The 10,943-nt window shown below is 36.5% G+C and overlaps 2 protein-coding genes across 3 annotated transcripts in view; one reads left to right on the top strand and one right to left on the bottom strand.

Annotated features, from left to right (window-relative positions):
* Positions 1-233: 233 nt before the first annotated feature.
* On the top strand, positions 234-4,011 carry LOC110047408 (uncharacterized). The gene has a single exon (XM_020753152.2). The coding sequence runs from the start codon at positions 1,426-1,428 to the stop codon at positions 2,641-2,643; it is 1,218 nt and encodes a 405-aa protein (XP_020608811.2). The 5' UTR covers positions 234-1,425; the 3' UTR covers positions 2,644-4,011.
* The window catches only part of LOC110047409 (uncharacterized), a 9,309-nt gene continuing 1,382 nt past the window's right edge, over positions 3,017-10,943 (bottom strand). Inside the window, exons 1-6 of one of the 2 annotated variants that reach the window (XM_089271118.1) lie at positions 10,809-10,943; positions 10,061-10,157; positions 9,512-9,613; positions 7,702-7,798; positions 6,498-6,565; positions 3,017-4,362 (exon numbers count right to left, since the gene is read on the bottom strand). The exon at positions 10,809-10,943 is cut by the window's right edge and continues 390 nt beyond it. In XM_089271118.1, coding sequence (XP_089127244.1) covers positions 4,216-4,362; positions 6,498-6,565; positions 7,702-7,798; positions 9,512-9,613; positions 10,061-10,157; positions 10,809-10,840 — 543 coding nt within the window. In that variant the 5' untranslated portion in view covers positions 10,841-10,943 and the 3' untranslated portion in view covers positions 3,017-4,215. The remainder of the gene's footprint in view (positions 4,363-6,497; positions 6,566-7,701; positions 7,799-9,511; positions 9,614-10,060; positions 10,158-10,808) is intronic. The other variant, XM_020753153.2, reaches the window with a different exon arrangement.

Raw genomic sequence — 10,943 nt, 5'->3', positions numbered from 1 at the left:
TTACAGCACGCATACTTACATTATTAATTACAAAAAACTACGTATAAAACTACAACAATACAGCTACTTACGCTAATTACAACTTGCTCTAATTACAATGCTTGACGGAACAACAGTATTATTTAAACCGCTTACGTTACACTACTTTTTAATCGCGGACAATTACTACAAACTTTTACTACGGTTACTAGAACTAGTGAAAACTGCAAAAAAAACAAAAAAAACAAAAAAAAATGACAAAAAAGCGACAATTTACAGTATATTTAGCTATATTTACAGTTTAACTTGCACCTTTGCTCTGCTAGTTTCTATTTCTATTTTGTTTTTAAGGATAGCCAAGAAAGCGTCTAAGAAATAATCTTCCTCATTTTTTGAAGCGGTGTAAATATAATATTTTGCAATTATTGTACAGAGGTTTAAACCGAGACACAGAGGCACGGTGTCTGTGATGCCGTAAAGTATTTGGGCCGCGCTCATTTTAGTCAGCAACAAAACTCGGATAAATTCGCGACCTCTGGCGACCTCTATCCGGACCCGAAAACTGAGCATGCGTAGAGTAGTCACTTCGCATTCTCAGCCAATCAGGTTTGTCGACAGATCTGACGGAGAGTCCGAGAATCGCGGGCTACTGGTGTTAAAGCGCGGCCCCTGGGGACGAGAATGGAAAAAAAGCTGATTACATCCACCATATCCGCATTAATTAAAATCGTCTCAACCCTAACCTATGATCAGGCGTTCTGTTTAATTTTTCGCCGAATAAAGAACGCCTGGTCTCAGGATATCTCAACCCCCAAAATGGAAATACGACTTATCTGCCATAATCCCAAGACGTTTACAGTATGACATTATTGAGACTGATCTTGGAAGTCCCTCGCTCAAAAGTTATAATTTGGCACTCTTGGCTGCTCTCTTTAGCAGGTCTCAGCTACGCCAGACGAGCACATGGGACGCTTCGTTTGATTCTGTAAACAAACGAATTCCTTTCTCTGTTTTAGGAAGAATGTTTGTGACCCCATGCGACAAAAAGACACTGTAACAAAACGTCACCGGGTCTCGTCCTCAAAAGAAACTTTGTTTATTTCTTATTCGGGAATGTGCTAAGTGTCTTATTAACCTGCTCACTGTGACAAATTCGTTTATACCGGGTTTATACGGCGGGGCTGATTTGACAACAAGTGTTAACTCATAATAAATGCATGATGGAAACTTAACTGGTCTTCGCCTGTCTTTCATATTGGATACTCTACGATGATTTCTTCCTTTGAAAAATGAAACGATAAATGATGATTTTGAGAACTACCAGTCTTAATGTTTCGAATTCAGTTGACTGCTACAGAAATCTACAGGTGGCATTGACGTAGTTAAGGTGTCACGTTACCGCGAGGAAACACAAGTTTGAAGATTTCGCTACTTGACGGCTAACGTATGGACGGGAAAACGACTTCCAGTGTTATCGCGCTTTGGTTAATGTGTCTTATTGTGGCCGCAGAAGCACAAAAGAATGGATTTAGAGGAGGCTCAAAATCGTACGAAATTCACGTCGAGGCGAACAGTATAGGAACTAATCTCCACTACAAACTGCCCGAGTCTAAGGTGAAGGCCGCTTCTAAACAGGACTGGCAGGTGGACAACGATAACGCAGAGATGCTGGCGATGAACAGCCCTGTTTTGGCTACGGTCAATGTTAAACACCCAAAGTTTAGCATGAAAGGACAGTGGCCCGAGTATAAGACAAGCTTTAAGCTTCCGAAAGACGTTAGCGTAGCTTCAAAGAGAACGGATTTTTCCAAGTTTAATCACGGCACGCACAAGAAAGCAGAGAAGAAGTCGGATCAACCCGACGCAGACCTTTCTGGTAGTGGACAAGCCTCCCCGACGAGACATCAGACGAGACAGCCCTCGGGTTCTGGGGGTTTGCTCACAAAATTGGCAGAAGGGTTGTTTAAGGGAAGAAAACCGCGAAAGAAACTGCAACAAGAGAATGGTATAGACATGTCAAAAATAACTAAGCTTCTCCTTCCAATCGCTGGATTAAAGAATGTTGATCTGAACAATTCTCACGTCAGTGATGCCATGAAGGGAGTCATCAAACACGCAAGGAAAGTTGTTGATGAAGCCAAGACCGTTCTTAATGACGCGGCAAATTTTGTAACAACGGTACGGAAGCTTGTTAAAGTCAGTAAAGATCACCCCAAAATGCACAGAAAAGTCGCCAAGGCCAGCTCAGTTGCTAAGGAAAAGTCTGCCACAAGCCAGACTGACTCCAATAGTTTTTCCACCCACGCTTCGAAAAAGTCATCATCCTCATCTCGAGAACGAAGTCAAAAGAACAGTGCGCTGTTTAACGTTGCAGAGAATATCAAACAAAGTGATTTCAAAGGTCGGCAGAGAAGTTTGCAACGAAACTTTGACGCGCACAAACACAACATAAAGGCCAAACACTCGGGCAGTCAAGAAAATAATGAGAAAGTAAGAACAGGAGCGAGTGAGAAAGGTGTCCAAAAACGTTCAAACCTTGATTCTCCCGATAGCATGAAAAGGAACAAAAGAAATTCGCGTGTTCATCGGAGAGGGCTCGCCGAAACATTGGAAAGCATTCTATCTACTATCAACGGACTTAAAGGGCTGTCCAAGTACCATTAAAGTCAACGAAGCGACAGACTTCTCGTAAAAGATAAAAATTAGGTTTACCTCGGTCGAAACACGCGCGTACTGCGAGTAACTGCGTATAGAGGGCTTGTACTTTCATCATCTTCTTTCCTTTGATATAGGGTTTAAGGTATTCATTTTATAATCAGGAAGCGCTATATTTTTTTAAACTAGAACAACCCTGGTAACCCCTCAAGGTATTCGGTATCCTTAACTTTTTAAAGGATCGCTACTGCTTTTGCAATATAACTGCTATTGAAATGCGTTCTCAAAACAACTGCACACATTGCAGACCTACTCATAGCCAAAAATATCCAAGAACCATAGGTACGCAACGCGTGCAAAGCTTACAGATTCAAATGGACACTGAAGCATTTCATGTTTTATTACAGGTAACCCAAGTTATTCACAACTGTAACTATTAGTTAAACAATATCTAGACATCGGGCTTAGAAATTAATCATACAATCAATACAAAAATTAATCATACAAAAAGATGAACTAAAACTTTTTCGCATGGTAATTCACACTCTGAATGACTTGGGAACCTAAGCTTAACTACATTTACATTGGGGACAAAAGAAAACAAAAATCAAGCATATATATTTCTTTGCCCATTAACAAATTAGTTTACAATGATTCAAACTAGCTGATAACAAGTTTACCAGTGTAAAATTCAATCTAAATTTAATTAATCTAATACTACATAATCTAATTTAATATCAATTTATATCTTCTATGTACTTATATATGAATCTATTGCCAGCCTAATCTCACCAATGACAGACAATAGTTTTTACCAGTGGCACAACAGTGGCTAATAGTAATCAAAAGCTCATGCACACCTTAATTTACAATCACGTTTGAGTACTATTTCTTTGAGTGCTTTACTGTTAGAACATAATCTACAGAGAAACATTGTATGGATCAGAAACCTAAAGTGCCAGTTGTCTCTTTTTTTCTGGACTGAAACCACGTTTGACTTTAATGTAAAGTGTTTGAAACAATACTTGAAAGATGTTGGAAAGATCCTTAATGAAAGATCTTTGCAAGGATCTTCCAAATATCTTGGCAAGATTGTTTAGCAAAATCTTGGAAAATCCTTAAAGATCCTTAAGAAGAAGCAAGAACTGTAAAGATTGTTAAAATTTTTGTAGGATCTGGGCAAGGATCAGTGAGGATCTTGATTACTAACCTGCATAAGGTCAATGAAGATATTCGGGGATTCCTGAAGATCCTTGAAAGATTGACACCAGCCAGATGTAGTTCAAGCATAAGCAAGAATAACTTTTAAGAAGTAAAAGAATGTACAGCCAGGAAAACAAAAATTAAAAGCAGAAAATTAGATGTTGTCCAAACAAAGCTTTTTTTTTTCAAGAGATCATAACCTAGCTAAATATCTAAATTTGTATACATGTAACTTGACAATTTCTACTAAAAATGTTAATTTCTGAAGTTTTACTGAGGGAACTCTTCAGAGCAGCCAAAGTTAAGCATAGGATGTGAACTGCATATCATTACTGCAGGAATGGATTTGACTCAGGTTTGAGCAATTTCAATACTGTGTTAAAGCTTTCCCTCAAGACCCAAGACAACCAACACAATTGCAGCAATTATGACAATCAGAACAAACAATAAAATTAGGCACATCTTCTTGTCTTGCCACCACATTCTTTGGCGTAATCTTGTGGACTGTCTGTGAAACACCTGGGACTGAATAAATAATATAATTATAAAAGAACAAATTAACAATTAAAACCGCCCGCAATCATCCATAACCAGATCACATAAAGCCTGTACTTCACTATTCCAATCATGATAAAACCCATTTAATCATCATCATCATCATCATCATCAGTTCTCAAGGCACCAGTAGGCGCGTAAGGCTGTAAACCCATTTAATGCCACTTCATTTATTACAAACTGATCACAACTTTTCAGTCTGGTTAAGATCTGCCATCTTTGATATCTCCAATGTTCATGATAATTTACGTCTAGTCTCTGGTACCTGAAATGATTTATGCCCTTTATGTCCTGAAAATTGCTCTTACAGCACTTGCCAAATACCACATTGCCCCTTGACAAAGGCACAATACTTTTCTGATCTAAGCTTTCATATCAATTTGACTCTGTCTTTGATGAATTTAGGACTTTCGCAGGGGGTTAACATGACAGGTGTAAGACTTCTTACTGACAAATTTCAAATTATCAGCTTTGCCCCAATCCCATTATTCACAGGTGTCTTTATGATTAATTTAAACCCAAGACCTACGCAAAAAAGTTGACATGACTAGTACTAGACTTCCAGCATTGTCCCAAACCCATCCCTCAACTCCCCTCTCCCCTCTACCCCCCTCCACCCTACACCCACAAACAAACACACCTGAAAGATTTGTTGATGAGATCAAACCAAACCCAAAGGAAACCTTGTTGAGTGAATACTACTGCAGCAACCCTTTCACTTCCAAAATTGCAAAGTTTAAAAATAAAACATTTCATTTTACAACATAATTAACCAAAAGTAGCACCATCTGGAACAAGTAAGGGTGGCAAAGGGTTTATGAATGATGCAATAAGGGTGTAAATTTAGTGGGTGATGTACGAAAAGCAACTAAAAGAAATACATGATGCATGAATGTATGAAAAAAGCTGATCTTTACTGAAGGTAAAAGACTATAAGGAGGGGGGTGAATAGGTTTTCTGATCGACAGATTTGGCCTTAAAAACACACAGATTGTGATTTTTGCCGTAAATCAAGCAGATTCGCAGATTTTGAAAACACAGTGGATTGTGGATCAGCTGTGAATTTTGGCACACATTCCAGATTGTGCCTGTCTTGATGTTCGGATCTTGGATCTAAACGAAATTTGGATCATAGATCTTTCTTCAGCCTTAGTCGGTATGTTAATGACTTCATCCATGGCAAATTATTTCTTTTTTTGAATGAAGCTTATTTAAACTCAGGTGTGAGACTGTTATTGGAATTGCACTTTGTCATAGTCATTAAGCATGTTGTCTTCTTTACTATTTGTGCCAAATTAACAGTGGCATTCACATTTACCTTTGAACCTTTACACTTCTGTTTCTGGATGTGGTTGTGGTTTCAGATTTGAACAAAAATATTGGTGGATCAACAGATTTGGTGACAAAAATGCACAGGTCAGTGGATTTGCATACCCCTATTCACCCCCCTCTATAAGTGGTGTCACAAATTTTGTTTCAATTCATGTGCGAAACAAGATCACAACCTCCCTTTGCTACCCATTTCTAATGAAAATAATACATACATTCAATTTGTTGACTGACTAGAAACATGAGTTTCTAGAACAATAAAAGACCCCTGATAGTAGAACATCCTTAAAGAAATTCACTGTCTTGCACAGTAATGTACAAGTTTAAGATGGACTCTGCTAAAAGTTTGAGCAATAAGTGCAAAAGTTATTTAAGTAATAAAAATCTAAACACAGCAAGGTAACTCTTTGAATACTATTTACATGTAAAACATCTTAATTAAATTCATTTCTGTAAGTAACCTGGTGATTAAATTCCTACATGTAAGCATTCACAAGAAAGTTAATGTCAAACCTCGTAAGAATGCTTAAAGCGTGTGTTATTGTGTTTTGAACCAACACAAAACGTCCGTTTTTCTTAAAATATGGATAACTTCAAATTCAATTTTCTCTCACAGGGTCAGCTTGAGAGCTCAAGTCTTGATAAGTTCTTCTCAACCGTATTCAAAATACTACCATGCTATGAGGGTTTCCTGGTAACTTTATTTTTGCCCTTATTGCTCAAATGTTCAGCGAAGACCATCTTAATATTTATAATTATGTAACTAATAAACTTACACTATGATCCAATTCTTCTGCCTTCCCCACAAGAACATCAATCCTCTCACCTCTTTCAAGTACTTTTTCTACAGTAGATAAACAAAGGAAAATACTTCATCTCTTATATAAAAAAAACAACAACAACAACTTACAGCAATAACAAAATAATTGTGATGAAAATATCCTGTCACAGTAAAAACCCGCACATAAGAACCCAGTGATTTAAGAACCTACAGGCTGAAATTTGGCATTTAAATACTCAGAAATATAAGAACTTGTTCAGCACGGCAAAGAAAAATGGGTTCTTATACCAAAAAAAATAATTCCAATTTAGATGGTCTAAATTCTGGATTTTAATTGTGTGAAGAATTTCTGACAAAAAGTTATTGAGTATAATATTTTTGTTTTGATTTACTTTTTTTATTTTCACTTAGGAAATAATCATGTTTTCCATAAAGCTACTAGTGCAATATATATGATCTGAAAATTGAGAAGGTATTAAGAACCTAATCAGCCTGAATTGTGAAAAACTACCCTAAAATACAAGCTAGAACCTGTTCAGCCTGACCTCAAAAATTCTAGGTTCTTATATGCAGGTTTTTACGGTATTACACTGTAATTGATGGAAAACGTATGTTATCATAATCATAGTTTCGGAGATTGAAACAAAAAAACTTGGCATGCTCGACATGAATATCATATAATTTTATCATGTAATTTCAGGCTTTTAGCCAGAAAAAGAGGGCATCCACAATGTCCTATAGCATCTGCTCAAATGAACAATTTGTAAAGCAACATGTGAAAAATAAAACAATCCTAAAAATTAAATTAATTAAAAAGTGGGCATCCACAGGCTACTTGGACATCCATGCATCTAGCTAAAAGCCTGAGTATGTAATTTCACCCAGCAAGCACTTTGTCCAGATCATCCTTTCAAATAAGATGCTTGGAAAAGAAAAAAGGGACTACAACGTACTGTCAGAGGAATCTTGCTGAAATTGGCTTCTAAATTTGAATAAAAGTCAAGCTTGTCTTTTCTCTATCTACACTAGCTCACTGCTAGACCTAAATTTGGTCTAGTTTACCTTTGTAATCAAAACTCTAATAGGAATTACAGGACAAAGGAATTTTAGAAAATTTGTGATTTTGTATAGTGAAGTCATGTTAGAATTTTGATACATTTTGAAAATGGACTATCTAGTACCATGCAGTCACAGCATACCTATGTTTTGAGTCATGACATTTTTCACTTCATTCACCTCTCGTCGAACTTTTGAGATCTGATCTGTATCATCATGGCCAGGATCAGAGAACAAAGACTGGTGAGGTAATAATGCAATAAATAAATATATATAAGTAGACTAGTTTAAACAGACATGCCCTGTAAGGACCAACCATTTTAAAATACACGTTGGTTGGGGTGGTCAAGTTCTTTTTTGCATTTTAACTATTATGTTTTAATCCATCATATAACATGAGTGGAACAGTTCATCAAATGAATGTAGTTGTATTCATGATTGAAAAATGTTACTCTGGTTTAAAACAAATGTAAAAATGTTAGTAACAATTTTTATCTGTAAAAGTCCCAACATTTCGGCTAAAACTTCAGCCTTCATCAGGGGAAAGTGACAAGGAATTTGTAAAAAGGCACGTTCTTATACTATGCAAATCGGCAAATTGGAGCTAATTATGTTCTGTCCCTTAGGGCTAAATTTAAAAATTCGTACTGCAAATGCATGCAATCATCACGGTTCAGCGGATTCCTGCAAGTGTTAATTTCCCATGCTTCTAAAATACGTCTGTTGCGCCAATTTGTGCTTGTACGTAAAATCTTTGAAGATTCCCAGGAGATGGTGTGGCCAGAGTGTAAACAATGTTCCGCTAAAGCTGACTTGTGCGAGTGTTTGTTTACAACCGCTTTTTGATGTTCTTTGAGCCGGGTGGAAAATTTTTGTTTCATTTCCCTGATGTAGCTTTTGTCACAACCTTGACAGGGAATTGAATAAATTGCGCCACGAGTCTGATCTTTCGGGACTGGGTCTTTTGGTTTGGGAAATAAATTGCCGATGGTATGGTGTGGTTTTAAAGCAACTTTGATATTGTAATTGCTTTGGATTCGCTTAATCAGTTCCGTAGTGCTCTTGACATATGCCCTTGACGAACGCTTGCAACTGCACTGGATAACAAAAAAGGTTTCTGCATTTTACCATATGTCAATGATGATGATGACATGCATTTGCCGCACAAATTTTTAAATTTAGCTCTAAGGGACAGGACATAATTAGCTCCGATTTGCCAATTTGCATAGTATAAGAACGTGCCTTTTTACAAATTCCTTGTCACTTTCCCCTGATGAAGGCTGAGGTTTTAGCCGAAACGTTGGGACTTTTACAGATAAAAATTGTTACTAACATTTTTACATTTGTTTTAAACCAGAGTAACGTTTTTCAATCATGAATCAATCACCTGGTTACAAAACCATTTTTAAAATGTAGTTGTAGTTCAATAATCCTTTGGACCAACATGAGAAAAGTTAGTCTCAACCAACCCAGCCAAGTGATCAATGGATTTAACAAGACTGGCTACTCCAACAGACAAGACCTAACACTACAGTTATCAAATTAAGTTCCAACCGAAAAAAGTTGGAAAACATAACAAACATCAAGGAACAAAAGAAAAAATAAGCTATCACTGACACTTCTCATAACTTTACTCTTGACCTTTGATATTTTATTAACGGAAATATGAAATACTATACAGAGTGTCTTTTTCTGATATTGCCTTTGTTGGTAAAATATTTGGCAAAATATTTGACAAAATGTTGATTGTGTGTTGTTCCTATGTTGGCTCAGAGTTTTTGCTGTTGTCTACATGTATATTTGTGAAGACACATAAAATTATAATACTTTTGTACAACCTTAGGAAAGAATGCTATGGATTACAAGAGAATAAGTTGGATGAAGACTAATGATTCTGCAATCTTCTGTTTTCACAAAAAGTCTGCCATTCACCCTTAATTAAAGACCCCTCACCATTTGACTGGCCAGTACTTGTCCAAAATCTCTCCTGAATTCATTTGCATGAGCTGCTCTTGCCCTTTGTTTCAGAGAGCTGTTCACAAATCTGCGTTTGATCTGTATGCAGAGTTTAGTTGAAAGATAAATAGGACATATATGATTAACAAATTTCTCTTAGTTACCTCTGAGGTCTGTTCAACTTCTTGTTCACTAATCTTGGTGACATCCCCTCTGCCCCCCCCCCCCCCCCCCCAAAAAAAAAACATTTATTGAGTTATAGTTTTAAAATTTTTAACTACCAGCTAGTCACCATACTACCACAACTCTGGCCTTGAGGCTGGAGTCAAATTAAAGTGACTCCTTCTAAGAATGGTTAGGAGTCACAGATAAATTTTTGATGTAAAAGATACCAAATTTGAAATATTTGTCAGTAAACCCTGAGATATAAACTAATCAAATAAAGCTGAGTATACCATAAGTTACATTGTACACCTGTCAGCTCTACATCTATCAAACAAAATTTGCAAAGTATTCTGTAAATCAAGAATTGGCATTACAGTGTACCTCCTCTAAAAATGCATATGGCTGTCTCTTTCCAAATTCCTCATCAGCCATGCAAAGGTAAATTATTCCATCATCTACTATTACATGGAAGTGGTAACTTGAAAACAAAACAAAATAAAACAAATTTAGCCTCAGGATTGAGTCTTTCTCTGAGTAAGGGGAGGATAAAAATTCTCACAAAAACCCTTGATGTCTAACTAGTTTAATTTGGTGTTTCATAAATGAGAACATTTCCATTTGTTTGGCACACTCCCTAAGATGGAAGGTTTCTAAACAGTTACCTTTTGAAAAAGGAAAAGAGGGAGAGAGAAGATCCCTGATACAGATAATCCACACTGAAAATGTTCCTAAATTCATCCACAAGTCTTCCATTAATATCAATCTTTGTGAAAATAAAAGAATTTATTAAATCCATTTTGAAATCACTGGTTATCCTTGCAATCTGATTGGCTCTCAGTGGTGCAATTTATTCACGAATCGCACTATTTTTTGCTCCAAATTGCATCTTTTTCTCAGCCAATGAGAATGGGACAGTAAAACAAAACAACCAATCAGATTCCAAGAGTAGTTTAAAGTAATCAATAAAATTTCAGGAAAATGAAAGGCAAAAGGCCATTGTGTGGAGAATTTTGCAACTAGTATTGCCAAAACTTTGTTGTTATTGTAGTTTTTTCCAAAAAAATTGACAAATTTAATTAATTACAGTTTCTGAATGATGATTATGAGTTCCTTCAGGCTGAAGACCTACTTTAATGGAAGTTTCCAACTTTCAGTGTCCATTTTGATGAATATTTTGGCAATTTTTCTTCAACATCTGCTCAAGATACGTATGATAACAAGTCCAGTAAAACATAAACAAACGAAAACCACACAACAACAAATT

This window comes from Orbicella faveolata, unplaced genomic scaffold, assembly GCF_042242905.1.
Source record: "Orbicella faveolata isolate gen_17 unplaced genomic scaffold, um_ofav_v1 contig_1, whole genome shotgun sequence".
In the NCBI taxonomy this organism is placed as follows: domain Eukaryota; kingdom Metazoa; phylum Cnidaria; class Anthozoa; order Scleractinia; family Merulinidae; genus Orbicella; species Orbicella faveolata.
Note: the sequence above shows the minus strand (reverse complement) of the source record. Positions and strands in the feature narration are given on the sequence as shown.

What these genes read in the sequence shown, in the direction of transcription:
- LOC110047408 (XM_020753152.2), top strand. Translation starts at nt 1,426, where the DNA reads ATGGACGGGAAAACGACTTCCAGTGTTATCGCGCTTTGGTTAATGTGT.